At 36.8% G+C, this 26,700-nt stretch overlaps 8 protein-coding genes and 2 long non-coding RNA genes across 12 annotated transcripts in view; 5 read left to right on the top strand and 5 right to left on the bottom strand.

The window, feature by feature from the left end:
* The first annotated feature begins 65 nt into the window (after positions 1-65).
* Positions 66-791, top strand: LOC126921804 (uncharacterized). The gene is made up of 3 exons (XR_007712560.1): positions 66-204; positions 334-567; positions 656-791. It is a non-coding gene; the product is annotated as an uncharacterized LOC126921804 (long non-coding RNA).
* Positions 97-941, bottom strand: LOC126921786 (cytochrome b-c1 complex subunit 9). The gene is made up of 2 exons (XM_050733658.1): positions 686-941; positions 97-406 (listed from the first exon to the last, which is right to left on the bottom strand). The coding sequence occupies exons 1-2, from the start codon at positions 821-823 to the stop codon at positions 272-274; spliced, it is 273 nt and encodes a 90-aa protein (XP_050589615.1). The 5' UTR covers positions 824-941; the 3' UTR covers positions 97-271.
* LOC126921724 (polyribonucleotide nucleotidyltransferase 1, mitochondrial) lies at positions 97-4,247 on the bottom strand. Its single transcript, XM_050733522.1, has 8 exons — positions 3,968-4,247; positions 2,909-3,820; positions 2,655-2,828; positions 2,391-2,584; positions 2,148-2,308; positions 1,761-2,072; positions 1,297-1,681; positions 97-406 (listed from the first exon to the last, which is right to left on the bottom strand). Exons 1-8 carry the CDS (start codon positions 4,114-4,116, stop codon positions 381-383), a joined length of 2,313 nt encoding a protein of 770 aa, XP_050589479.1. The 5' UTR covers positions 4,117-4,247; the 3' UTR covers positions 97-380.
* Positions 4,248-4,429: 182 nt separating this feature from the next.
* LOC126921766 (complex I intermediate-associated protein 30, mitochondrial) lies at positions 4,430-5,736 on the top strand. The gene is made up of 2 exons (XM_050733622.1): positions 4,430-4,969; positions 5,047-5,736. The coding sequence occupies exons 1-2, from the start codon at positions 4,620-4,622 to the stop codon at positions 5,573-5,575; spliced, it is 879 nt and encodes a 292-aa protein (XP_050589579.1). The 5' UTR covers positions 4,430-4,619; the 3' UTR covers positions 5,576-5,736.
* Positions 5,594-7,471, bottom strand: LOC126921765 (probable cardiolipin synthase (CMP-forming)). Its single transcript, XM_050733621.1, is given in 5 exon segments — positions 5,594-5,731; positions 5,734-5,994; positions 6,068-6,325; positions 6,400-6,741; positions 7,056-7,471. Coding segments are annotated over 4 exon segments (897 nt in total). The 5' UTR covers positions 6,730-6,741; positions 7,056-7,471; the 3' UTR covers positions 5,594-5,683.
* Positions 7,472-8,075: 604 nt separating this feature from the next.
* On the top strand, positions 8,076-14,653 carry LOC126921745 (synaptotagmin-14). 2 transcript variants are annotated; one of them, XR_007712533.1, is made up of 9 exons: positions 8,076-8,340; positions 9,450-9,638; positions 9,852-9,986; positions 10,078-10,136; positions 10,405-10,581; positions 10,652-10,972; positions 11,067-11,450; positions 11,565-12,148; positions 12,452-14,653. XR_007712533.1 is itself a non-coding variant. In XM_050733578.1 (8 exons), exons 1-8 carry the CDS (start codon positions 8,307-8,309, stop codon positions 11,775-11,777), a joined length of 1,512 nt encoding a protein of 503 aa, XP_050589535.1. In that variant the 5' UTR covers positions 8,076-8,306; the 3' UTR covers positions 11,778-14,653. The 2 variants fall into 2 exon arrangements, 1 of the variants encoding a protein (XP_050589535.1); XM_050733578.1 differs by having other exon boundaries at positions 11,565-14,653.
* Positions 14,134-15,902, bottom strand: LOC126921771 (pre-mRNA-splicing factor ISY1 homolog). The gene is made up of 4 exons (XM_050733627.1): positions 15,614-15,902; positions 15,509-15,531; positions 15,100-15,418; positions 14,134-15,001 (listed from the first exon to the last, which is right to left on the bottom strand). The coding sequence occupies exons 1-4, from the start codon at positions 15,614-15,616 to the stop codon at positions 14,633-14,635; spliced, it is 714 nt and encodes a 237-aa protein (XP_050589584.1). The 5' UTR covers positions 15,617-15,902; the 3' UTR covers positions 14,134-14,632.
* A 417-nt stretch (positions 15,903-16,319) lies between these two features.
* Positions 16,320-17,719, top strand: LOC126921778 (uncharacterized). The gene is made up of 3 exons (XM_050733646.1): positions 16,320-16,518; positions 16,622-16,660; positions 17,004-17,719. The coding sequence occupies exons 2-3, from the start codon at positions 16,654-16,656 to the stop codon at positions 17,606-17,608; spliced, it is 612 nt and encodes a 203-aa protein (XP_050589603.1). The 5' UTR covers positions 16,320-16,518; positions 16,622-16,653; the 3' UTR covers positions 17,609-17,719.
* Positions 17,720-17,796: 77 nt separating this feature from the next.
* Positions 17,797-26,700, bottom strand: part of LOC126921705 (putative epidermal cell surface receptor) — a 25,464-nt gene continuing 16,560 nt past the window's right edge. Inside the window, exons 3-13 of one of the 2 annotated variants that reach the window (XM_050733464.1) lie at positions 26,400-26,693; positions 26,139-26,331; positions 25,415-25,629; positions 24,973-25,328; positions 24,482-24,749; positions 22,036-23,397; positions 21,519-21,717; positions 19,472-19,970; positions 18,909-19,269; positions 18,610-18,828; positions 17,797-18,485 (exon numbers count right to left, since the gene is read on the bottom strand). In XM_050733464.1, coding sequence (XP_050589421.1) covers positions 18,478-18,485; positions 18,610-18,828; positions 18,909-19,269; positions 19,472-19,970; positions 21,519-21,717; positions 22,036-23,397; positions 24,482-24,749; positions 24,973-25,328; positions 25,415-25,629; positions 26,139-26,331; positions 26,400-26,693 — 3,974 coding nt within the window. In that variant the 3' untranslated portion in view covers positions 17,797-18,477. The remainder of the gene's footprint in view (positions 18,486-18,609; positions 18,829-18,908; positions 19,270-19,471; positions 19,971-21,518; positions 21,718-22,035; positions 23,398-24,481; positions 24,750-24,972; positions 25,329-25,414; positions 25,630-26,138; positions 26,332-26,399; positions 26,694-26,700) is intronic. The other variant, XM_050733463.1, reaches the window with a different exon arrangement.
* LOC126921803 (uncharacterized) overlaps positions 21,604-26,700 on the top strand; it is a 24,496-nt gene continuing 19,399 nt past the window's right edge. The window contains exons 1-2 of the long non-coding RNA XR_007712559.1: positions 21,604-21,736; positions 21,940-22,075. This is a non-coding gene — a long non-coding RNA (uncharacterized LOC126921803). The remainder of the gene's footprint in view (positions 21,737-21,939; positions 22,076-26,700) is intronic.

The raw sequence follows: 26,700 nt of genomic DNA, 5'->3' as shown, positions 1-26,700 counted from the left end.
GTCATACAACTGCAAATTCAGTGTTTCCGAGAGTAAAAAGCAGATTTGAGAGCAATTTTGAGAAAATATAAATCTTTATTAATACAAAACACAGAATTATCAATTGCCCGTATCTTTATTTTGCATGAACAAGATTACATTTATGATACGGAAATATCGAATATCACAATGCACGTGAAACTCAACAACTCGAATATGCAGCAGGTATTTCCATGGAGAAAATATCTTTCGAAATATATCAAACATACAATTTCCTTCTTGTACAAAACATTCAGTCTTCTCTCGCATTCTCATCAGATACTTTCTGTAAATCTAATGTTTCTTCCTCGACAGCTCCTTTACGATCACTCTGTGTCTGTGTCCGTAGTGAATTTTCATAGTTATGTTTTATATGCATCCAAAGTCTCTGCGAAAGAGATGATATACATGAAAGTAATGTATAAAATGGAGTTAATCACGCAGTTGGGGAACTGAAATACAACGTGAAGAAAAGACAAATTATAGGAAATAAACTAACGGATCATTAATTACATATAACCTTATTGATCGAAAAACATAAATCCTATAGTATGTTATGTTATATAGAATATGATTATCTCCGAATTCTTTTTACGTGTAAATGATAGTTTCCAATAATTTAAGCAATATTTTACAGTTAATGTTAGAGAGAAAATTAACAGCGTACTCCTTCGTTTATCCATTCAAAAATACTTTCACAAGCGTGGTCATAAGCTCTTTCAAAAAATGCCGAAGCGATAACGATACCAAGAACGAAGCTAGATGTCCGCCTAAAAATGTAACGGTAAAGAAAACGAGAAATCATTTCTAATATCCTTCTTATAAAGCACTTTCGATGTAGTTATCTTTGTAACTTTAATCTAAAAAATAGGGAAAAAATGAAATCTATCTTTAAACAATTTAGATATCAGTTAATTGATCGATAGTTGTCAATCTTCGCATTTATGATAGCCGGAAAATCGAAAGTTTTCCACCAATTTGTAAATGATTGTTGAAGAAAGATAAATCGACTTTTGAAGTCGATTCAATATATAGATAATACACGTTTAATAATTATGTAACAAAGTATTATTTACATTATTTGATGTAGATGTAACTTGATTTGATGTAACTTAATTTAAATAGTACGACAATTATGTAAAATAATTTTTTATTGTATCATTATTGTTATTAATATCTAAAAAGATTATTACATTTAGTTGCTAAAAAAAAAAGTACAATTTACAATTTTGTACAAAAGTACAAAAAGTAAAATTTTAAACTATTATTCCTACTAACTTTTAATAATATTAAAGTCTTTTTCAAAAATAATTGGGCCTTGCAACACTTTTCGAGATAATCTAACGCGCCCATTCACCGGATCTCGTCCAAAATATTTTACTTTTATTTCATCTCCGACATTCAATCCTAGTACGTCAGGATGATGAATTTTACGTTGATCTAACTGCGAATTAGGTAATAACGTTGGTACCATAGAGGAATACAATGTAACCATGACCCCAGTCTCACGAATTTCAGTTATTGTTGCAGTATAGATGTTACCAAATGTCAATATTGGTTCCACGTCTTTTTGTATAATTGCATCTATCATTTCTTTGGCTTCATTCATTGCATTTTGATTAGGTGCAAATATAGAAAACGTTGTATCGCCTTGCAATTGTATCTATAAAAAAGAAAAAAATAATAGATTAATTTTTGTCAAAAATGAATCTTTAAAGTTTCTATTTCCTCTTTAAATTTACAGTAACTCCAGTTTCATATAAAATTTTTTTTATGTTCGAGCCTCCGATTCCAAGAAATTTTCCCCTTTGATGAATGGGTACTTCTATGGTATCAAGTATAGGTTTATTTTCTTTCTTGTTACTTGCTGGAATAGATAATACTGAATTCATGATATTAATAATTTGACTTTTAGCCGCATTTGAGTTTTCGATAGCTTTCATTATCACTTTTAAAGGGACTCCCGCTATTTTTATATCAGCTTGTAAAGCTGTAAATCCTTTTTTTGTACCCGCAATTTTAAAATCCATGTCTCCAAGATGATCTTCGATACCCTGGTCGTATAAGAAATAAAAAATTAAATAATTTCATTTTTAACTACATTCAAATGTTAATCAATATGAAATTACTGATATATCAGTTAAAATTTTGTAATCGTTATCCTTTAACTCAGTAGCATGAGGATTACATATTAGTCCCATAGCTACACCAGCAACATGAGATGATATTGGCACACCTGCATCCATTAATGCTAGACTACCACCACAAATAGAAGCCATAGAAGACGAGCCTTTAAGTGAAACACGAAAATATTTAAGTTACAAGTTATCTATTCCACAAGTAATAATTTCTTTCTTATTTAAGCAACTCACCATTAGATTCTAATACTTCGCTTATTAGTCTTATAGCAAATGGATAATCTTTTGGTATAACCGCTCGCAATCCTCTCTCTGCTAATGCTCCATGACCAATTTCTCTACGATTATATCCAGCAACTTTACCTATTTCGTTTACAGCATACGGCGGAAATTCGTAATGCAGAAAAAAATTTTTCTCTTTTATACCACTGCAAAAAATAATATTTATTCATATTGAATATATATTTTTAAAATATTAATAAATGTAATATAACACACCTAGATAGCATTGAGATATTATCCAATTTAAGAGAACTTTCTATACTGTCAAGAGTTATTGTGCATAAAACTTGAGTTTGTCCTCGTTGAAAGAAGGCTGAGCCATGAAGAGGCTGAAATAAATCAACCTGGCATTTTATATCTCTCAAGTCATCTGTTCCACGACCGTCACATCTAAAATTATTTACACACATTCAATAATTTTTAGTAACTTATAATCGTAATTAGATTTCTTTTTTATAAACAAAAACTACCTTATATTTGTTTCAAATATTAAAGATCTAAAATTTTCCTTAGAAATTTTATTAAAAGCTTCTGCAGCATTTTTAATAAAATCTGTACTACGATCTGTTATACTTTTTAACATCCTATCTCTAAGATCAAAAATAGCAGTGTCTCGCGAAATTTTGTCGTGAGAATGACAACTAAAAATTTTACGTATTTCATGCTCTGCAAAATTTTTTACAAACTCTTCCACATCATTGTTTAATCCACTGTCTTTGTTAATTTGTAATTTAGGTTTGCCAACACGATTTTGTAATTTTTGTATAGATTGTATAATTATTTGACATTCTTTAGCACCTATTTTTATTGCTTTTCGAAGTTCTGGCTCTAAAATATCATCTGCCGATCCTTCTATCATGACAATTAAATTTTTGGACATAGATGACAGTACAAGATTTAATTTACTTGTCTGAAGATCACGTTTCGTAGGATTAATTATATATTTATCGTCAATTAAACCAACTCTTACGGCTGCTACAGGTCCCATCCATGGAATATCCGAAATACTTAAAGCTGCAGAGGCAGCATTAATGCATAATATATCTGGATTATTAATTCCATCAGTAGCTAATAAATTACATACTATTTGTGTTTCATAGCAGTATTCTGGCTGAAACAAAGGACGTACAGATCTATCTATTAATCTGCTAACAAGGATCTCATGATCTGTGAAACCTATTTCTCTACGAAGAAAATTTGTTGGTATACGTCCAATTGCAGAAGCTTTTTGTCTGTAGTTCACAGTTAATGGAATTACAGAATCATTGCATGGTTCATTTTTCCTAACCACAGTAGTCATGACTGATGTATCGCCAAGTTTAGCAGTAACACTTCCAGATGTAAATCGTGCATATTTCCCACTTGATAGTGTAATTTCTGATCTGAAGGAATATTTGGAAGAAATAATAATAAATATGGAATGAAGCACGTAACAATATATTTTATTTAAATAACTATATATTTTCGCTATTATATTACTGTATTATTTATACATAACGTTTAGGTTAAGAAACATGTGATATATTTACCCATTAGATAACTTTATATCTATGTTTTCTACAGCATTGCTCGATATAAATTTAACTTGAAATGTATTTTCATTCTTGTTATGACTTTTCAAACGTAAAAAACTTAAATTTCTAATGTTTAATAACTTACTATGCCTAAACAGTGCCATTCTTATATCGAATTTGCTTTCATTGGTTCCAAAATTTCAATCTAATCATAACTGCCAACATTTAATAAGAAAAGATTCTATCATAGCAACTTTTTTATTAACTGCAATATATGATTATACTTTATCTTATTAATAAATACTGATATTTCCTTTCTAATAAAATCTGTCAAATCTCACTACATTTTCGTAATTGATAGTTAATGATATGTACTATCAGATTACTATATTTTTTTTATCGAAATAGTTACAAAAAATTATGGTACTTATAGTATCCATTAAAATTAGAATTAAAATTTAACGGTTATAAAAACGAGAAAGGAGAAGAAATATTACAAATTGATCTTTGATTAAACTGAAAGCTATAGTTACAAGTTACGATATAATATGTAGTTGTTGCGACAAATTCTGCGACATATTGATTGAAATTTTTGTATATTTAATACATGTGAATTCTGTGATGATTAACGAAATTGTTATTTCAATTTAATTGTGAAAACGAAAATATGGAAAATAGTATTTTTCGTATACTAAAACTTCGTTGTAGAAATACTCTGATCATTAAAAGAACGTTTTTTGAACCATTTAGATCACAATATCCGGTAGTATATGATAAACCTATTGATAAACACAAAAAATTGACCTCTTCACAGAAATTACGAAAAGTGTATGATTTATTTAAGAGTAACTGTAAATTGTTTATTCAAGAAATATGGGATAACTACAGTATATATCCATGTAACTTTGCAGTAAATGAAATTAATACTATATGGAAGTTTGATGGAACTCAAAAATCCTTGGATCAATGGATTGTAAATTCTGACAAGGATTATCATCATGGTTATTCAGCTGCTAAGTAACTATACAATATTTTTTATGCTGTTACATCTTGGAAAGATTTAAACTAATTCACAAAATGTCTATTATTTTTAGATTAGAACTATCGTCTTATGGCACTGGAATATTCCATGGTATATTAGATACCCGTGTGCCCAAAGACGGTCGAACTACAAATGCTGGCTACTGCAATATCACTTCAGCTCCAAGATTTAGATCTTTTGTTCGACGGTACTACTATGATTGGCAACATCATAATGAAGTTGTTTTACGAGTTAGAGGAGATGGTAGATGTTACATGTTAAATATTTTACAAAAAGGAAATATGGACATAACGCAGTATGATTGTTATCATTACGTAATGTATACAAGAGGCGGCCCCTATTGGCAAATAATCAGAGTCCCTTTTTCAAAATTTGTATTTAGTTCAAAAGGACAAATTAATGAAAATCAATATGCTATGTGTCCGAATTACACTACAAATTTTGGAATTACAATTGCTGATAAAAAGCCAGGGCCTTTCAGATTAGAAATTGATTATATTGGAGTTTGTTTCAATACAAAAAATTTCGAAGATTTTGCATATGAAACATATAAGGTAAAAGACGTAGCGGCCAATTTGTAATCTGTTTTTATAGAGGAATTACAAAATAAAAACAAAGTTTTTATTAATTTGAGTTGTATACATAGTAGATATTTAAATAACGTCTATTATACAAAGTAAATAATAAATTTAGAAACAATAAACGATGTTATTATGATCATTAATACATGTATTTAATTAGATGATTTTGTTGAAGTCTTTTTCCTTACGAATTTGTATGTATTTTTTGATATCAAATAACTTACACCTCCTGCTAATGTTGTTACTGCCGTTACATAACAAAAAATTTCTAAAGCTGGATGATTTACGAAATGAAATATGGGTGCAGCTAGTGTTCCAGCAACAAACGACAACTGAATAGCAGTATTAATTTTACTTATATATGTTGGAGCTAATTGTACTGTTGCATATGTAGGATCAAAATATCTGGCCAAAGTTTTCTGAAACATATTTTGTAAATAAGCATAATCATTTAAATATTTTTCTGTTCATAATGTTATAATCTATACATACCGGAGGAGGTAAAGATTGGTATCTTATGTAAGAAACGGCTGAAATCAAGGCAACATCTCTTGCAATGACAAGACACGTTAAAGGAATAGGAACCAATCCTACCCAGGCCAAAGATAGGAACAGAGTACCTACTAGTAACTTATCTGCAGCAGGATCTAAAAAAGTGCCAAGCTTAGAAGCTTGTGATGTCCATGTACGTGCAATCCATCCATCAGCTAAATCACTAAACCCAGCAATTATTAATAGCCACAATGCTATCTATAATATATGAACAAATAATATATATAATGAATATAATGAATAAATATGCATTTAATATTATAACATTTTACCTGGTAATCTTGTGACAAAATTAAGTAACTTAAATATGGCGATGTTACAATTCGTCCCATACAAAGAATATTTGGTACAGTCCAAATGTTTTCTTTGTCAATAATTACTTCTACTTTCCGTTTAGTTTGTTTAATATCTTGCAGTATCTGTAACCTTAATGCTTTTCTCCTATTGATATCTTCCTTTTTGACAATGTAATTTTTATGATTATTAATTCCATTAGAATATACTCTTGCATGATACACCAAATATTGCCTCAAACACCTTTCTAACCAGTACCTACTTGAAATTGTAGATTGTTTGAAGCGTAGTATTGTAAATTGGTTCATAATTGATTATTCCTGTTTTTAAAACGATACAATGGTAAAGGCAATGATAGTAAATTATCATTAGTAAAAATATTATTTTCTACAAAATTTAAAATTATTTAAAAACGAGTTATTAAGGAAGAAAGTAATATCTTCTGATTATAGTATTTATTAAGTTAACTAGTAATTATTAAATTAATAATATATTTATTATGAACTGTTATGTAATAAACGTGATTCAGCTTAATAATTACAAAAACTTTATAGTAAAAAAATGTATTATATGGTTTTATGAAAAAGAGATTTCATTCCTGAGGTTATGTTGTTCCACCACATATAAGGCTTACCTGTGTCAAGTTAAATATCTTTCGCCTTTGAATATAACGGAAAAGAAAAAACTATCGTTTTTGTAAAAATAAAAAGAAATTAGCTACATTTACATTAATATTATTATTTTTATTCTTAATTCTTCCATTTCAAAGATAAGTTGAGCTAGTTACAACCGATTGAATAATATTCATATCAGTTAAAATTAAGTTAGTAAATCGTAAACACTATAAAATCGTAGTAGGTTTTACGAGGGGGGAGTTTCGTGCTAATACTATTTCAACTAATGAAATGAAATGCATTTAAAATTGTACACAATAATAAGGAAAATAGTTCCTATTTTTTAAACAGATGAATTTATGATATGTTTATAAAACATTGATTATCAATAACGAGAACCATAATCGTTTTTCAATATTCACGCTTAAATTCTTATATTAAAATAATAACAGTAGACAGTACCTTATGCTATGAGAAGTACGCACATACTTGGTATTTCTTTACTTTACATTATTCTGTACATTATGTAATATTCAATATTTTTTATGATTTTTTAAATTAATTTTTCTATTCGTAAGTGATCTAGTTCGTTTATTCATAATCAATAATGTCAGTTCTTTAATTAACTTATTTCTCAAATGGTGTATGCAAAAATATGATCGCATCATTACGGTTAGATGATTAGGAATACGATAGATGAGAATATTTATTTAACGAGTAAAAGATAAATGTAAAGGAATAAAATATGACAAAAGAAAAAGATAAAATTTAGAATCTCAGTCCATTTCATCTAATGGTATGTGTATATATATGTCGTTGGAAAATATACTATCTTTCGTTAATTAAGTAGAAGATAGTTGTATAATTGTTCGCTAGAATAATCAATAAGTATATTCTCAGAATGAAAGAATGTACTGCGTATAAAAATTGAATTACGAACTTCATGTCAAAGAAGTGTAAATTGTGTTAAAATGAGAATCTCTGTTGAAAGAAATTTTCACCGTAAGAATGCGTGCCCATGAAGCGCATGCGTATAACTGGTCACAGTATTGCAGGCGCACGACTCGACGAGCAACAGAGTGCTGTGTACATCCCCGCCCACGTATTATTATTCGACTGTCTTATAACCACGCTTCTGGGTGATCGTGAACAACCACGAGTATTGGACAATTCCACATCGAGTGAATAATGAATTTATTATTCGCGGAAAATTTGTCGCGGCCTGTCGACAGAACCACGTAAGAAGGTTTTAATGTGACACAAGGGCGAGCATGATTCTGGCAGGATCAGACCATTTTCTGGCGGGTAAGTCCACTATCTTCTACTTTGTCTATAACTCTTTTAACGAATTCAACTGTTCAGATGTGACTTGGTACACTTCGATACGGAAACATTGACCTTAAAATATCGATGATCGTGAATCGATTCGTTAACGAACAACGTTCGATCGTGATAGAGTTATTAAAACCTGAATAGAGCACGCATCCCTTTCGACGTTTTTTCGCCATCTAAATACATCATGATGCTTCTAATAGTTTCTCGAATCATTCAACAATTTCCAATGAAACTAATTCGTGTGACGTGACAGCAATCCCTTGACACATTACCAGGTTCTTACATAAAATGTTCTACATACGTCGTTCTTTTTGATTAATCGAGAATGATTAGAACGTAAATGCATGCCACGGTTTCCGCATTGCGCAAATTAAAATTATTTCGAAATACATTCATTTTGAATAATGTCCCCTCCCCTACAGTTTTCTTTTCCCTCTCAATTTTTTACTGAATTACAACGAGTAACAATTCTGTCGATTCTTTATAGTTGAATGTGTGGTAATATCGTTATATCCAAGTTATCGTTGATAGTCGACGGAAATCAACAATTTTAGTTAGCATTTGCCTCCGTTTATGACGATATTTCAACGATATCTTCGACGAAAGGAGACGGATGTAAAGGATTTCGACAGATCTTTGTACCGTGATTCATTAACCGTACTCGGTATGTAATATCGTGCAGTGGTTTCCGCGATAAGACGAGCGGTGGTTAATTATTCCAGGTCATTACGACGTAATGTGTCGCTGCTGTTTTAACGCGTTCGATACATCAATGACACGTACGACCGCCGTTCGAGAGAAAGATTTAATCGGTGTATGGGTGAACGCCTTTTCTCCGTAGTCAATAAATAACTTATGCTTTGCCTGTACCCTTTTTGATCATGCTTTTTGCACGGAACCTTCCGTCCGGTCCGTTCCATCGCGTTCTTCCTTTTTTTTTCACGATTCTTCCCATCTCGTTTCCCTTCCCTCTATTAGCTCTTTTTCATTTATGATTGATTATTCGTAGGACGATAAATAATATATACGACCAATAGTTTGTTCCAACCAGTCATTCTCACGATCGATCGACATTACAGTACCTGTGGAAGCGACAGCATTTCTGGGTGCCGTAGCTGGCTTCGTGGTCCTCCTGTTGGCTCTGTTCTTGTATTTGTCACGCAAATGGTGTTTCACTCCACCATCCACGACCACCCTTTTCGGTGGCGTTTGCGTGCCTCTCTGCGAGCCTAACAACGGCTCCACCTCACAGATTGCGAAAAACATAGGTAGGTTGTCGACGAACGATCTGATCCTGTGCTTTTTACTGCTTACTTTGAAATTGCTGGAAAAGTACACACATAATACCGATCCAGAAGCAGGCGCGATTTTTCTATATGTGATCCCCGCTTCCAGTCCTTTCAAAGATCGTTATCAGCTACTTTGTACCTGAAATTAAACGAACCTAACCGAAAGTTGGGTTTAATGTTGAAACTCGGCAGGGAAGGCATTTTCCTATTCGGATCCAGAGACTAGTTCCGATTCGGAAGAGGACGTCCTTCGTCGACTGAATTCGCATTCTCATCCACCGCCGGATACTTTGACTATCCAAGCGGAGGATGGACCGACCATTCTGGGTTAGTTCTTTCTTTATCCAATTTTTTTTCTTTATGCTCTCTTTCATTAAGTTTGCGTTCGTTCCTCATCGATCGTGTATCGCCGTTTCAGATGCCGGCACTACCTCCAGCAGCTGCACGGAAGAACACTCGCCCAGCGATCAACAACAGGTGAATGAGAATAAAAAGTTTATAGTTAAAACGGCGTTGTCACGTTGCGCGATCGAATATCGCGTTCTCAATCTACACGATTGTCGCGTAAATAATTAACCGGCGGCCGGATATCCGTGCGTATTTTATCACGCAACGTTCTAACCGCATAATATCGTTGTTGGTGACCTATTCTATGCATTAACACGATACTTGGAGACATCTGATTCGGTATGCTTTTAAAATGAACTTTTTTTAAACGAATCGAATGATTTCGTTTGATACACAGTGTGTGGTAGAAGTCGGGGCCTCTGGTATTATTCTCGATAACAGAGAACAAGAGGTAGAGGTTGAGCAAAATGGTTCGACTACCAACGACGTTATTACAACAATGGGTACCATCACCGAAGAAGTGGGTAGCTTGGAAGTCGCTTTCCTATATGATGCACCGATGCGCGAGATGACGGTTCGTATAAATTTCATTGGAAAATTCGTTTACGATTCAATCGAAACCAACGAGTTTCCTTATTTTGTAGGTTCATGTGCTGCAAGGACGAAATTACCCGGAAGGTATAGGCGGTAGTCAAGTGCGGCTCGTGCTGTTACCATCGAAGAAGCAACGCCGTAAAACTCGAGTACGCCAGGGCACGTCTCCACAGTACATGGAAAGTTTTCTGCTTCCACGCGTAAATCCAGAGGACGTAAACGCCATGGGCGTACGTCTAAGAGTGTATCTATGGGGCGGAAGAATGCGACGAGAGAGATTACTAGGCGAAGCTAGAGTCTCCTTCGATCAGATCAATCTTCAGCTTGAAACTACGCTTTGGTTAACGCTACAACCTCCACCTTTTTCTTCGGTAAAACATCTATATGCAATAATATCCGTGGTTGTCTTTTTTCCGATCCTCAATGTCGAAGAAAATAACGGTAGAATGAACGTGATTTTCACAGGTACAAGATTGGGGAACAACTAGTAGTTTGACTCGTAGCGATTCCACGGGATCACAGCAATCAGTTCAATCATACGCATCACCTACTGCACGTGTGCCAACTTACGCGTCGCATACTGTACCTCCTTACGGCAGTAGTATGAAGGGCGGAAGCGTGGCAGAAATTTTAATAGGCTTGGCGTATAACGGGACTACTGGACGTTTATCGGTAGAAATAATTAAAGGATCTCATTTTCGGGGTGGCGGCGGGAACGACACGAAACCACCCGACACGTATGTTAAGCTCGCTCTCATGGATAGCAATGGTCACGAAATGGAACGATCGAAAACTGGTCTGAAACGGGCTCAGCCGAATCCTCTGTACAAGGAAACATTTATATTCCAAGTAAGCTTACAGCTAATTAAATAATTCAACTCGATGGAAAATTATTCAAACAGATATTCTCTCCTCCTTTTAAAACGAATCTGATTAAACGTTATACCCGTAATGGCTGTTTAGGTTGCTCTGTTTCAACTTGGAGATGTAACTCTCTTTCTATCGGTTTACAATCGACGAAGAGGCGGAATGGGAAGAAAGGGAAGAGAAATGATCGGTTGGCTCAGTTTGGGATTAAACAGTTCCGGTACGGAGGAGCTTCAACATTGGAACGATATGCGTGCAGCAAGACAACCGGCGCAAGTACAACGCTGGCACTCGTTGCTGCGTCCTTGAAACATCCGATCACGAAAGAGTTCCTGTAACGGAAATACATTTTACGATGTTGTTAACGATAACGATATGGTTTGACAGATAGAACACGGTGCAGATTACGGTCCCCGATTGCGTACCGTTATATACGACTGATCGTGTAGAAGAGCAACTGAATTTTTCAAGACAAACGCGGCTGTTCTTTATTGGAGATAAAGCCTGTACTGCCCGAACGGAACACAGAAGTCAATATGTCGATCTGTTGATCCTGCGAATCAGAGCTATCATAATTTTAGCACGTGGTAACTCTGAGTTCAAAACTCTATCGATGTACCAAGTACATTCCTTTTTGATACGCCGGACGGAGTTGAGGGTGTTTTCAACATACATATTACGTATGTATATTACATATGCAAACAAAGAAAGAACGTAAACGCATAACACATACATGATCCATACGCACACGTACACGTATATGTATATACACGTTTACCTACTTACATATACGTAAAACATATTTCAATTACACGTGCACACATACGTACACGTTACAAATATGCAAACACGCATTTTGTCGGTCCCAAAAGTCGAACGTATAATACATTAGCAGATGGACCGCGAAAACGACTTCGATTCGATATGTGCCTGAGCCAACTTTAATCGTTTATTTTTTACTTTGTGCCTTTCACCCTTTTTAGGCCGCGTGTCCGTCGACGGAGAATCGTCGTGGGATACCCAGCCAAGTCGAGAGCCCATTATGAACCGCGATCCTCTAGCCGTTCTCCTTTGGACGAGCTAACTAAGCAAACGTAACTTTTCCTCTCTCGCTCCGCGACACTTTCAGCGGAATATTCGATTTACAATGCTTGTTCGTTCGAATCGATACCACGAATCTTGTTGTTTCGATCACATGGTTCGAGAATGGATTGACGCGCGAAACGAATTAACCCCTTACTGCGTGGAGTAAGTATGGGGGCAGCGAATAATGTTTCGAGAGAAAGTCAAGGCTGTACACAATTTTTCTAATTTCCTACATACTCTGGTTTCGTTTGTTCGTTTCTCTTTTCTGCGTACTATTATTTATACATATATATACGTATATCCTTAATTTAGTAATACATATTTGATAGTATCAGCAAAGCACGTTGTGAAGTTTCATAATTCATTGTCGTATCCTTGATACGTGTAACAACGTGCTTACATTTACGTATCCTAACTTTACGAACGTTTCATGTATACAGGATATCGGTTAATCAATTAGTAGCGTCGAGGGGTTATAGTTAATCGATGGGATATAAAGGGGAACGTATACGAGGACAGATTCACAATTAAACGACGCACAATAAACTCGCAAAACGCACCTCGTAAACGCAGATGTGATCGTAGAGTTGATATTACTATTAAACTAGTAGTATACATTATCGTGTGAGTACGATAGGTTATGTAGAAATGTTTTTTCCACGCGTTTATATTAGAGGGAATTGGATACCGGACGAAGCAGGCGACTGATTAATGGATAAAAAAATTACCAGATGCTGTGAATCGTTTAACGCTTGACTTTTTCAAGCTTAGCGTTTAGGTGATTAACGATGATTAATCCATGCTCGAACTATTCTCTCGTTTTACATATTTAGACAATGTATAACGCGATTGCAAGGACTCAGAAGTTTCTTTTTCGTTTGTTTACTATGTATGTGCATGAATTTTCTCGTATCAAATGTGCAGACGTTCTTTTTACAATGCTCTTCTCAAACGCAGTTTTAAAGAGGTACTTTTAGCGCTTTCGGATTTAGCATAATCATCGATAATCGATAATATCGTAGTGATGTGCGTTTGTTGGTGCATCTCATCCAACTTTTAGCGTTTTCAGGAAGCGAGAAGAGAAAGCGACAGCGAGGAAGATACGTAGCGTGAAAGCGAGCGATAGAATTATTCTCTACTTTGAGAAAAGTTTTAAGCGTACCGGGATTTTAGCTAACGTTCTTAGGATACTTTCTCCACTTCTGAGTCTTGGTAACATAATTGTATATTGTACAGTCTGTTTATAAGCAACACGATATTAACTACGAGGATCAGAGATTTGCGTGAGAATGATGTAGAAAGAGAGTCCTCGGTCTCTCATCGCGGATGGGTCGAACCTGATGCGGGCAAGAACAGAATGTTTTTGAAATATTTGTGATCGATATGTACTCTTAATTAACGAGTAGAGGTTTTTCAGGGTAATTTCTATGCCTTTGATTGTTCTCAATTTGTTACAATATAGTTGTAATTGTATCGAACTATTTTAAAGCAAATGACTGGTTTTTCGCGGGATGATTCAATGGCGATGAAACGAAGAATGCTTGGCCAAAGACATTTAAGGCATTGATTAGACAGAGTGTACAAAGTTATTGAATTTTATTTATTCAACAATGTTTGGCAATTATGAATGTATGAGGTGAACAAATTCTTACATTTCGATAATTCATATTGTCTTGTTCTCTGATGTTCTATTCTATTGTGTCGCTTTCTCGAGTGCCCAGTGCTTACAAAGTCGATGAAAAAGGATATATATACATATATATATATACACACACACATATATATATATATACATATATATATACAACAAAAAGAAAAATCTTTAAAGATCGCGAGGATTATAAACAGACTAAAGTTGGATTTTTATCTATATTTTATCTACAGCACTCATTCTCGATAAGAATTAATTGAAGTTTGAACGTCTACTGCACAAAATAATTACCTTAATCAATGTTATTAAATTAATAATAATTATATTATATCTGTCGCGTTTTATAAAAGTGTACTCTAATACAATTAAACGAATAAACTTACAAATAGTTGTTACTGAATACATAAAGAAAAAGAAATAAAACTTGTCAAAGTACATATTTCTCTAATAGTTCTTGTTTTTTTCTTGCAAGTAACGCTTCCTGAATATCTTGTTGCGATGGTATTGCTTTTTGTGCAGTTGTTTCGATTTCTTCTTCTACTTCTGGCTGTTTCTCGTTTTGTGTTAGCCATTCCTGCACTGCTTTTTCCCTTGCTTCCTGTTCAGCTTTCTGTTCCAAAGGCGACAAAATTCCATCATCGTCGTCTCTGTAACCATAATAATCAGCATCGATGTCCTTCATTAACTCAGCGCGTGTTTTACGAGGTGGAGGCGGTGGTTCTTGTTCAAATAATTCTCTAACACCTGGTAGTTCTTTCGCTGCTCCAAAATATTTGTAACCACGGTTTCCAGGAACCTAAATGTTGTAATAATTACGTGTTACCTTTTTCTATTACTTACTATTTATTATTATTAAAAATAGAGCAATATAGCAAGATTAAAAACACGTTATACCTCACGACCTTCGTGGTCTAGCATACGTGGTCCTACTCTGGAATAATCAGGCCCACCTAATTCTTTTATCTGAGCCTCCCAGTGTCGTTTTTCTCTCAACAATTTATTAATCTCATCATTCAAATCTCGAATTCGAAATTCCCCTAGACCAGCATTTTGAATCTGTGCAACCTTTTTTGCAATTTCTCTAATTATTTGCATTCTCCACTTTTCTGCTTTTCGCAAGTCTCTACATTCAGAAGCTAAATATGGTCTTCTTTCCTGTTCCTTTCTGGCTCCTTCGTTGCTTTGTGCAGCTCTCCACCGAGCAAGAGTGGTCCTGTTAAAAAATGAATGTTTAAATAAATATAAAAAACAGAAGAATTTATAAATTATATTCAAGCAAATATCTTCTTTTTATGATACTTACATAGCCTTTTCCGCGTTCCGCGCCTGAAAGAAATAACATTAATTAAGTATATTAAAAGAATATAATTAATTTCTTGTAATATGTAACAACGTTTACTACACTTACCATTTTTTATATAAATAACAATGTTCAATAAAACAATTTAGTACTGTCCAAATACTTAGATATGTATAATCTGTAAGTTTTTCCAAGTAAATTTATGTTAATTTAGAATGTCTTGAACAATGTTATTGCCTCATCTTCTTATGTTATTTATTATAACAACGATAAATTTAATTTTATTTTGTAGCCGATGACAAATGACAAAGTATAATGTGCAGCACAATCATATAAACGTTTATGTGATCGTAGTTTATAGGTTATGATTCTGTTGTACCTTTAAGGTTATGTTATCGTATACACAACAACGAGTTTATCAGGTGCACGTAAAGTAGTTTCGTGTGCATCGAACAAAATAAATCGACAAAACCTCTTGATATTAAATGACGCAGTTTTTTATTGTGTGTATATATATATTTATACATGTTCCTGCCTAATTCATAATAGAGAAAAAGAAAAATCATGTTTTAATCATAATTTTTATTTTTGTTTATGATTGTTTTAGTAGAATTAGAGATTTAAAATAATTGTGTAATTGTAATATTCTGTCGTTAATTCGTAAAAAAGCAATATATAATATGAAACAATTATAGGTTCAATATTACTACTGTCATTGATTGTTTATAGAAATTGTCTATGTTAAACTAAATATTATAGTTCCATAATATGTTCTGAGATGGATAATGAATGCAGAATAAAATTTCGTTGTTTTATTCTATTAGCATTCCAGAATCCACGATGCTATATAGTATGTATGTATTCAAGAACAGGATTGGACAGAGTTCAGTGTGTTCGTGTGTTTCAAGTTCGAGTTTCTTAAGAATTCTAGACTTTAGACAAAGGAAAGATCGACGCATTTGTGTTCAAAGCGTTGAAGAGTACGGACGCTTCCATCGAACAGTAGTGATAAGGTAAAGTATATTAATATTTTCAATTGTATCTTAAATATCTTTGGGATAACATTTAATACGATAATATGATAAAGATTAATAAGAAAGTTTTTTTTTATTCAAGTCTGGATACAGGATAACAACATTTGATTAAAAATGCAGAGTAAGTAGTATTGTTTTAATATCATTTTGAATATTTTGATTAGAAATAACGTTGAAGATTAACCTTTTAATGCTAATTTAATGATACTTAATGAACATTTCGGGATATTTAATTAGGTATTATGTAGCGTAGAAGACACAGAGTCGCGTGAATTTGTTTATTTCCTTTTGTCTTTTCAGTTTTGTCAGTTTTTGTCTGGTCAGTTTTAATTTTAAGAAACGGTAGATATTTATTAAAAAATATATTAAGAAACGTTAACTGAACAGTGCTGTTTTTTATAACAATTTTTACATTTTAGATTCTTTAGATAACTTACTAATCAAGTTTCTTTCTTTTTTTGTAGAATTGGTATTTTTAACAGTCCTATGCTTTTACGGAGTGATAGCACAGAATTGCGAAAACAATAAAGAAGAACAATGTAGTGCTACAACTTTAGCTTCTTTTAATCAAGACAAAAATTGGAAATCAGCTACTTCCATTTATGACTTTCATGCTACAGATATACATGGAAAAGAAGTTATGCTGAATAAATATCACGGGCATGTTTGTATAATTGTTAATGTTGCTAGCAACTGTGGATTTACAGATAGACATTATAAAGAACTAGTACAATTGTATGAAAAGTATAGTGAGGTGGAAGGTTTAAGGATTCTAGCATTCCCATCAAATCAATTTGGTGGCCAAGAACCAGGCGATTCCACAGAAATCTTAAATTTTGTCAAAAAATATAACGTTACTTTTGATCTGTTTCAAAAAATTGATGTTAATGGAGATAATGCGCATCCATTATGGAAATGGTTGAAGAAACAGGCAGGTGGATTTATAAATGATAGCATCAAATGGAACTTTACTAAATTCATCATTAACAAAGAAGGAAAAGTTGTTGCCAGACATGCACCAACTACCAGTCCTCTTGAAATGGAATCAGAATTGCAGAAGTATTTCTAAGTTCCCTGCTTTCTTAATTCAGTTTTAATTATCAGCAATAGTTTGTCGTATATTGTAATATTTTTGACATCCTTTGCATTATCAATAGAAATAAAAATTGTTTCTATACAATGAGATTGAATTTTTTCTTAAGATTTAAGACACTATACATATATATGAAACAATATACAAATAAATAGTTTTCTCCGTAGTTTACAAACAGTTTTATTCATTTAACATTTTAACATTTCTATACGACATAGTACACCTTATTTATTATATAGATCTCTAACAATATAAATGTAGACTGTACAAGACGCGGTTTGATCGTTGGAACCCAACGAAATTACGACTTAAGTGTTTATATTAAATACGCAGAAAGTATATTTTTCAATCGGTAATGTATATATAGGAAAATATTACAAAACAAATCGACTTTGTTTTCGTAGCTATCTAAACGGTATTTTCACTTTTTCTTAAATCGCTATCTTATCATATCAAAATGATACTTGACCCCGCTATGTACAAATTTTAATACAACGTGCGCAATTCTACTGATCGAATCATATTAAATGATCGGTGCGATGAAGGAGTTGTAACTTTCCTTTTATCAGAACTTCAAAATACGTACACGAGTATACGTACAAGTATATGTATATTATTTTTAATCATCGTAGGTACTTGGTGATGTTCGTTCTTCGTACTCCACCCTCCATTATATCGATCGTTTCTTTCACCTTCGACGATGCCGGAAAAACCGAACAAACATATAAATAAATAAAACATAATAAATTATAGAACCTTAAACGGTTTCTTTGACGTTGCTGTTGATGGTGGCCATTTCGTGGTCCGTGTTTTTGTTCCTACCGTTCGATATCGTAACGATGTCTTCACAGGCCTGGAAATTTATAAAAGCTTGATTGCTTGTCGACAATTGGCATTAGAACGTACGGATGACGAATGCTACGAATGACAGTAAAACTGTCCACGATTATCGTATTAAAACAATGAGAGTGAATTACCCATAGTCTCTTGTTGTAATTCTACCTTGTAGGAAGGATTGTCGTACGCCGACGTGCTTTTACGGGAAGATATGTCAGCCTTACTGCTAGTTCTCCTTTTCATGAGCATCATTAAGAGGATCAGGGTCGATAGGATAGCGAGAGATGCGACGATAGCTACTACTACCAAAGGCCCGTAATAATCGCCCTCGTGAAGGGGCAACGATGCAAGTTTCCCTGCTGAAAAATCGGAACGTTCCGTTTTACGTTAGAATCGCTGTTATTTCCAGTGTTATTTAATTTTTTAATTATACGTGTACCTTGTTGCGATACCGTGGCCGGCAAAAGTACACCGGGTTTAGTGACGAAATCTTGCACGTTGCTCTTTTTTATTCTTCCGTTTGTCAGGTAAACTTCGAGCCACAAACGATACCTGGTACCCGGTTTAAGATCGCTGATCACCGTTTTCGGATGCAAGTCGCTCTTGGCAATCTTGAACGTGCTTGTGTCTTCTTTGCCACTGTCACTTTGATAAATCGCTCGATAAATATTCACGTATTTGTCTTCCGGGTAAGGTACTCCGGTCCAAGTTACTTCCACACCTGTCGACTTGATCGTCTTGATCTCCACTTTCACGTCGAACGAGTATGGATTCGGCTCCATCGAGGTAGTCACTTCAATCTTCCAGGGGAATATTACGATGTTATTATTACAGGACGATAATATTAAAAGAGAATTTACAGAATTCAGAAAGAATTCAGAATACAGAAAGAGAATTTACTAACTATGAAACTAACCTTATAGCAATTATTACGACAAGTATTATTAACCTCAACCTTCTGTTTCGTAAATTTATTTAACGATTTATTTTATAAATACTCACTGTTTTCTCGTTGACCAGCTCTGTCAATTGTCCTGGGAATGGAACGAAGAGGATTCCGATCTCGTAGGCGGTCGATGGCCGAAGATTCTCGATCACGTAATTCCTCACCGCTCTGTGGATCAACGGTGTTCCGGCGTAAACCTTGGCGTCGTTCTCTTTGTATCTCAACTGAACGCCGTCGATAAATTGTGACTCGTATTCCGTGAATTTCCTCCACATCACGTTGATCCACGTGGAATTTGTCTCTGTGACATGGAGCTCAGCGTCGATCGGTATTTGAGGCGGCAGTGTGGTCGCTTCCGCACGTTTCTCCAGCGTTCTCACGCTGTAGATTTTGCTGGTGGAACTGTTGGCCAAATCCTTCAGCTTCACCGTGATCTTCACTTTGTACTCGGTAGAAGGCTTCAAATCGCCCAGCTCGAACTCGAGCTGCGGAGTTGCGATCAGGTCGTTTGGTGGCGTAAATACTTGCGACTTCCAGGTAGATACATCGAAATTCCTGCGCGATAGAAAGGGAAAGTACATATATGTCGGAGATGAAAGAACACCGGAACCTTCCCTTTGAAACTTTGGGAAGATCCCTTAGTACTGTAATCCAGATTCCACCATAGCCGTATTAAGAAATTGTTGTCATTCGATTTGACTGTACTTATTTGAGATTTATGATAGTTAGCTCGGGCTCACGACAACCGGTCGCCGAACGTAGCCGCGGTCAAGGGATGAACGTTTTATCTAACAAAGACAGGAAGTAATCCTATAGCTCTCCTTAAAAGAAATAGTTGAGACGGTGCATGACATAGAACATTTCAATGGTTTCTGTCTCGTGGCTCGCCACACGCAGACTTTGTCCTTCGGGTAAGATAATTGCCAGATGCTAACATATCTTTACAGCATATGTTTAGCAGGCCAAGGACCCGTTTCGAATATTAAGTTTCAGTTAATTAAAGTCCTTCAAACAGACAAATAGTTTTTGTCCCATCTACGCGAAAATATGAGAAATCTATTTTTTCACGAACGACGCTTCCCGCCAGCAACTTTCTCTTAAGGGCGGCTAGCACCCTTCCCTAGCTAGTAACATGGAAATTGACCGATTAACAGTAACATAAATTTCCCTCATTTTCCGAACGAAGACTTTTCTCCACGAATCCGATGATCTCGTGTCCTTAGACACACCCCATATAGTTTTCCTCGACAGCGTCATCGTGACGGAGAGGCACTCTCTCGTACGATCTCATCAACGATTGACCTGCCATTCTTATACGTAGTGATTGCTTCTTGCATTAACATTGAGTATAATTTAGGCGCTAAAAAAGGGTAAAGTTCAGCATCCCGTTGATCGCGGATTCGTTATCGGACCCGAGACCATTGCCATAGTACCGAGTATCTAAACATTGTGATTAACTACCGACGCTGTAATACCTCTAACTTGTGTCAATAAACTCAATCATTGTTACACCGCATCGATGACTAATTCCAACGAAGATTCATCGAATACCTCTACCCCTAATCCTAACGTTAACCCGACATATATATACATATATATTATATAGTATGTATATATACGTATATATTTAGAACATCGCAAGGTTTAACAACTAAACTTTGTCTCTGTGAATACATAGACATTATAGAATTATAAGTATAGTCAAGCAAAGAATGTTATAACTATATATCATTTAAGACTTTGCTAAAAAGTTACGATAAAAATACGGAATAATATCGTCTCTAATTTTATGCCATTAGATTTTTTCGTGTGCACAATATGTGTCGATGTCGTGTGGTGAATTGATACAAAGAGTTGATTGATATGAAGACAATCGAGATGAAGTAACATTGAAATTTTATTGCTAATTTTATATCGACAGAAATCGAGTGCCAGTAGCAAATAATTATGTCGATTGTAAATCTATTTTAGTCTCGTATATCGTATTTTTATCATTTACTAACTTTTTAATAAAGCTCGGAATAACATACGTTTATAGGAATATTTCTTATTCTTCTAATTTCTGGATAATCTCTGATTAATTTTAATACTGATATAAAGTACGTTTTATCATTGGTGTATCGCAGCTCGACGCGTCCATGAAGTCCAACTAGAACCTGCGGCACCGTGAAAACGAGCCGAACGGTGTTCTCGTCGAGAGCCTCGAGGACCTGTACGGTGACCTCGTCCAAGGAGGAAGCAACAGGGTATCCAGGAATGGCACCAGGCAATGGAAAGCCCGCTGGCACGTTGTGCTCCATACCTGGATTTCACGAACAAAGGTAGTTATTTCAATCACAATGAAACGTCGTTGTATAGACCTGACGATTCCGAGTAGCACGAATAACTCGAGCGATAAATTAATAATATATAAATAATAAAATAAAATTATTAATAAAAAGTCTCTCATGACTTGTTCAGAGATTTTCAGAAACCTTCGAACGCGTTTATCAAATTGGTTTTTAATTTCCCCGAATATTTATAGGGACTCGAGACCATGCGGAAGAAACGAAAGTTAATGGAAGAAAAAGGCGAATCATTCACGAATTCCATAAAAGATTGTTGCTGAACAGGGACGAACCTGACTGGTTGGGCGTTTGTGCTGCGAACGGATGATTCAAGTACGTGAGTCCTGAATGCGGTATATGAGCGTCAATGTGTAGCGGCAGAGTGGCGGTTGCGCCACTCGCCACGTTATGGGGTATGGCTGGCTGTCCGGGATAATTTTGGAACGGTCCAGGATTGGGATCGTGTTGGCCGATATGAGCTAAGAGTTCCTCGATCTGCTGGGGAGAGTTCGGTATGTCTGACGTGTGTATGTGATAGGTCGTCTGACCGTTTTCGTTCTTCTGTGTGTAAATATGCGGCTTAGCGGGTTTCTTTGGTCCGTTAGCTGGGACAAAGTATCCAGGCTGTATCTGATTGTTGGATGTATGTTTCTGACTAGATATCTGTTGATGGATATCGTACAAGCCGGGGTGACCCTCAGGTGGAGCGTGTTCCAATTGAACGAGGCCTGGATGTTGAAGGTTGATCAGATGATACAGTTCCTCAGGAAGAATCTCCTGATCTGGATTTCGTTGGCCCTGTTTCGGTCGACCACCCAATCCTACCGGAGGCTTGTCGTTGGCGGAAGCTTTCTTCTTTGGATTTACCGGAACGATCACATTCGGGTCGACGTTATCCGGAGCGTTGAGCGTCGAGCCTCTGTAAGGTGGACCAACCGCGGCAGAGTTGTCTAGTTGCGCGTTAAAACCATCCTGTGGAACAACCTGACCGTTGTTGGCGGTCGCGATCGTGAATCCTGGCCCCATTTCTTGCTGCGGGTTCAACGGAACGAACTGCGGTTGATCCGTCGAATAGGGAACCTTTTGCACCGGTGGTAGCTTGTTAGGATTCACAGGCCCAGGGATGAATTGGTGATTCTCGTTTCCATTCGCGTTTACGTTTGCGTTCATGTTGACGCCCATCGAGGAGCCAGCCTTGTCCAAGAATTTGTCCGGAGCCAACGGGCCAGGGAAATAGTCGTCTTTATGTGGTTTCAAGATTGGCTCGACCGGTTTCTTTGCGTCCGACTTAGTCTTGATGGCCTTTTCTTTGAGACGTTCAGTTGGCGTCGAAGGTTTTTCGGTATGAGAGGATAAATGGAACACGTTCTCTATGGTAGGATGCGTAGGCTTGTAATCGGGACTGTATGGTCCGTTGTATGGTACGGTTGGGTGTCCAGGATCCATGGGGTAGTGGAAGAGTCCATGAGTGGTGGTGTCTGTGTGCGCGTGAACGTCTTTCGAATCTTCCCACAAGGAGGAAGTCGCTGGATCCAGTTGGTGGCCTAGCCCAGCCGAATCCGACTTGTTAATCGGTCTTTTGTTATCGTCGATCGTTTGCCGATTGAACGCGTCTGTGGCTAAGGGGCCGGGAAACGCGGGCGTCGCGTTCGTTCCTGCAATGAGTAATAAAGTCGATTGTCACAGAGGTGGTCGTCGAATCGTACAGTGTCGACCAGCCGTCCGAATTCTTCATGCATATTTACAGCGAGAGGTCCGAGTATGTACAAGCGTAGCCGTACAAAGCATGCATTTACAGGTTCTCCTTCCTGTTTCGACCGTCACTGTAAAGATTCTTTTCGTTCATTGTATCTTTTACGGGTGTTTGGGATGTTTTTCTTACGTTAAGTGTAAAAGGAGAGATCTACGAAAGGCAATACATACCGAAGCTAAAGTATACTGAGATGGAATTGCAACTGTAACGAATACGAAAGAACATGAGATGAAAGGGAGAATGTACAGTGTTTCGTTAAATTGAAAGTCTTCGTCGTTGAACGATGGAAAGTGCGAGACGTGAGAATATATTCGGGTGTATGTACATACACGTCACATTTGCACTGGAGAGTTCCAGTCAGGTCCGCATGACGGATAAGCGTTCACCTTCTACCCATAACCAATCTAACGTCTCCTCTTCGTGATAGCAATCTCCTCGATGCCACTAACGCGTGCGTTGATATCACCGCCACCAAGGAATCGAACATCAACGATTTACAGTACCGATCAAACAAATTTCTACTTTGCAAAATTACATCAGACAGATATACAGGTTGTCCCATTTTCGATTACTCTATCCGATAACTTTGATCATTTATTAAACAATAACGGATTTTTACGCAAATGTGGATACATTTTTAAGTCAAGAAATAGCACTTAAATACAGATACGTTTTACCTCTTAAAAATTGTATCGAATATCTTTTTGCACATTGTAAGCATTCTGCAAATTTTTGCGTATGTAAATTTCGCATAATCTTTCACGAGCCAGTGGATATAAAAATCCGCAGTGCAATAACTCCTTATTTAATCCAATAATTTCTTCGATTTAGAACGTCCTGTATATCTGCTATTTAACGAGGAAGATCAACGCACAGGTTTGCTTGAACGATCTTCCGGTCGTTAACGCGGCCCACGGAAACGGTCGCTTTGTCAGCTCGTTTCTTTGACTATTTTCATGTTTTCCGTCACGCAAGCGCGGATTTACCTGGCGACTGGTTGGATGGATGACTGCAGCTCCACTCCAAGCAACATTCGTCACCGGGTAGATGCATTAACGCGGCCTGATAAGACGGACAAGGTAAAGTAGCAGGTGGTAGAGCCGGGACCGGTGGACAAGCCGCCTGACAGGACACGTTTCCCATCTCGCAGTAACATCGCTTCTCGCATCCGGTTACGTTTGCCGGCAGCTCGCTCCAATTGTCGTACGTGTTGCCCTCGTAATTGCACGAGCCATTATTTCTGCATCGCACTTCCTACGATCATGAACATCGTCGATTCAGCGATCCCTCGTGTTATTATGTACACGCGTATCGTTCGCGTTTGTATACAATGACGTCTTAGAAAAGATCGACGTTGTCTCAGATATTCCTTGTACAAAATTCATTGATGTTGCATCGCGAAACTTTTTCGTTCGGATCCTGGGCTCTTAGCGAAATATAACAAACTTAAACGAGTTTCAGACGATCCGAGACTTACCTGAGGACAGCAGTGAGGAGGTTTCGGGACGAAATTCGGCGGCACCGTCTCCCAGTCCAAACAGTGAGGGTCTAGAACGTCGAGTCCAAAATCCGTGGGACACTCGATCGTCAAACACTCGGTTTTACCTCCTTCGGTGCAAGTGCAGAACGAGATACATTCGTCGTACCATTCCGCACCCATCTTGTACGTTTTCCCCATGTGACTACAGGAACTCTTGTCTGCCACCTTGTCCGAGATATTCGTCTTGATCACTTCCGCGGGAAGAAAAACCTGCAGTGCTGGACCAGTTCGAGTTCCATCCGTTACTCGCACGTAGTACGAGTGTGCAGGATCCAGATTCGATATGATACCCTCTACGTTCACGTATTTTCTCATGTTTACAATACCGTATCATCTATTACGACAATTACGTTCTTACGGCTAGTCCGTATATTCTCACCTTTGTCAGGTTTCTGCTGCCTCCATACGTGATTGTTGTCGGATATCTCCACGGTCACATCCTGCGGATTCTTAGCCGACAACTTCAGCTTGATCGCCGTCGAGTTCAGTACCTTCACGTCCGTAAGGTTTACGGCCAAGTCGGTCGAGCTTTCCTGTTTGATCTCGTGATCGCCCAAGGTAACGTCGCAGAGAGTGATCGTGCAACACGCGTCTCTAAAATACAGGACAACGAAAGCTGACAGAGCGAACGAACATGCAAAACTATTGTACGTTTTCACCGAAGCAACAACGAGCAACTTTTTGTTAATGTTCCACGTTTTTCGAAAAGATTGGCTAGTTGTTGTTCAACGTTTCTCCGTGTTTCTTCCTCGCTTGTCATCAGTAACGAAGGTTCGTTCCTGTTGCCTTTTCCGGTTTGTAAAGATTAGAGAAAATTAAGAAACACGCGACAGAAGCAAACGTTCCTCCAATTCGTACAATTTGTAGACTATTTCGCAGCTAGTTACCAGGAACAAATATCGCATTGAAATCGAAATGCACTGTCGCTTTACCGAGATCAGAGTGTTTCTACGAGTTCATATCTGTTGGCTGAGGAAACATACGGCGACAACAGGCAACGAAAAGTTCCAGGAAAGTTGGTTCTATGAGAACGCGTCTTAACTTCGAACTACTCGAATTCCAGAGCAAACTGTAGCGAAATCGGGAACGACGATTCTCCGTACCTTGGGTCGGTGAGCACGACGCAACGATCGTGTTGATTCGTCACCGAAATTGTGTCGTTCGGAGGACATCTTTGCTGGCACTTTAAATTGCCTCCCGCCTCGCAGATGCAGATCCTGGAACAGCCATCTTCCACTCGTTGCCCCCTCATTATCGTTTTGTTCCCAAAGACGCATGTTTCTTCCGGTTCGGGCGCTGCACGACAAGAACGTAAGATTCGATAAAAAAAGATGATGCCTGACATTTTAACATATCGAACTCACCTGAATCGGCGGCACAGACCAAAATGGCGCAGCACGCTTCCTCGTTGACGATCTTCTCTTGACAGAGCGGATCCTCGATTCCACGGTTCGCTCGAACGTACGGCGGGGAGCAAAGCGGCTTGCAGTCTACGGCTACGCCATTTTCACCGCATACGCATTTTTCCTCGCAACCCCTAACGATCTTCTCTCCGATGGTGTACGTTCGGTTTCCTTCCACGCACACGTTCACCGTTGGTAGCAAAGTCGAGGAGATATTTATGGCCGTCTCGTTGTGAGATGCCACGTATTCGCCGCCTGCGTG

Source organism: Bombus affinis, chromosome 11, assembly GCF_024516045.1.
Source record: "Bombus affinis isolate iyBomAffi1 chromosome 11, iyBomAffi1.2, whole genome shotgun sequence".
Classification (NCBI taxonomy): Eukaryota; Metazoa; Arthropoda; class Insecta; order Hymenoptera; family Apidae; genus Bombus; species Bombus affinis.
This window is presented reverse-complemented; position numbering and strand designations above follow the sequence as displayed.

What these genes read in the sequence shown, in the direction of transcription:
- LOC126921786 (XM_050733658.1), bottom strand. Translation starts at nt 823, where the DNA reads ATGATTTCTCGTTTTCTTTACCGTTACATTTTTAGGCGGACATCTAGC. An exon ending in TTGAATGGATAAACGAAGGA is followed by an intron (nt 407 to 685) that starts GTACGCTGTTAA and finishes TCTCTTTCGCAG; the next exon opens with AGACTTTGGATGCATATAAA.
- LOC126921724 (XM_050733522.1), bottom strand. Translation starts at nt 4,116, where the DNA reads ATGGCACTGTTTAGGCATAGTAAGTTATTAAACATTAGAAATTTAAGT. An exon ending in CGAAGTATTAGAATCTAATG is followed by an intron (nt 2,309 to 2,390) that starts GTGAGTTGCTTA and finishes TTTCACTTAAAG; the next exon opens with GCTCGTCTTCTATGGCTTCT. An exon ending in AAATTTTAACTGATATATCA is followed by an intron (nt 2,073 to 2,147) that starts GTAATTTCATAT and finishes TTATACGACCAG; the next exon opens with GGTATCGAAGATCATCTTGG.
- LOC126921766 (XM_050733622.1), top strand. Translation starts at nt 4,620, where the DNA reads ATGGAAAATAGTATTTTTCGTATACTAAAACTTCGTTGTAGAAATACT. An exon ending in CATGGTTATTCAGCTGCTAA is followed by an intron (nt 4,970 to 5,046) that starts GTAACTATACAA and finishes TATTATTTTTAG; the next exon opens with ATTAGAACTATCGTCTTATG.
- LOC126921745 (XM_050733578.1), top strand. Translation starts at nt 8,307, where the DNA reads ATGATTCTGGCAGGATCAGACCATTTTCTGGCGG. An exon ending in CGCCCAGCGATCAACAACAG is followed by an intron (nt 10,137 to 10,404) that starts GTGAATGAGAAT and finishes TTTGATACACAG; the next exon opens with TGTGTGGTAGAAGTCGGGGC. An exon ending in CACCGATGCGCGAGATGACG is followed by an intron (nt 10,582 to 10,651) that starts GTTCGTATAAAT and finishes CTTATTTTGTAG; the next exon opens with GTTCATGTGCTGCAAGGACG.
- LOC126921771 (XM_050733627.1), bottom strand. An exon ending in CGGAACGCGGAAAAGGCTAT is followed by an intron (nt 15,419 to 15,508) that starts GTAAGTATCATA and finishes ATTTTTTAACAG; the next exon opens with GACCACTCTTGCTCGGTGGA. An exon ending in TAGACCACGAAGGTCGTGAG is followed by an intron (nt 15,002 to 15,099) that starts GTATAACGTGTT and finishes TACAACATTTAG; the next exon opens with GTTCCTGGAAACCGTGGTTA.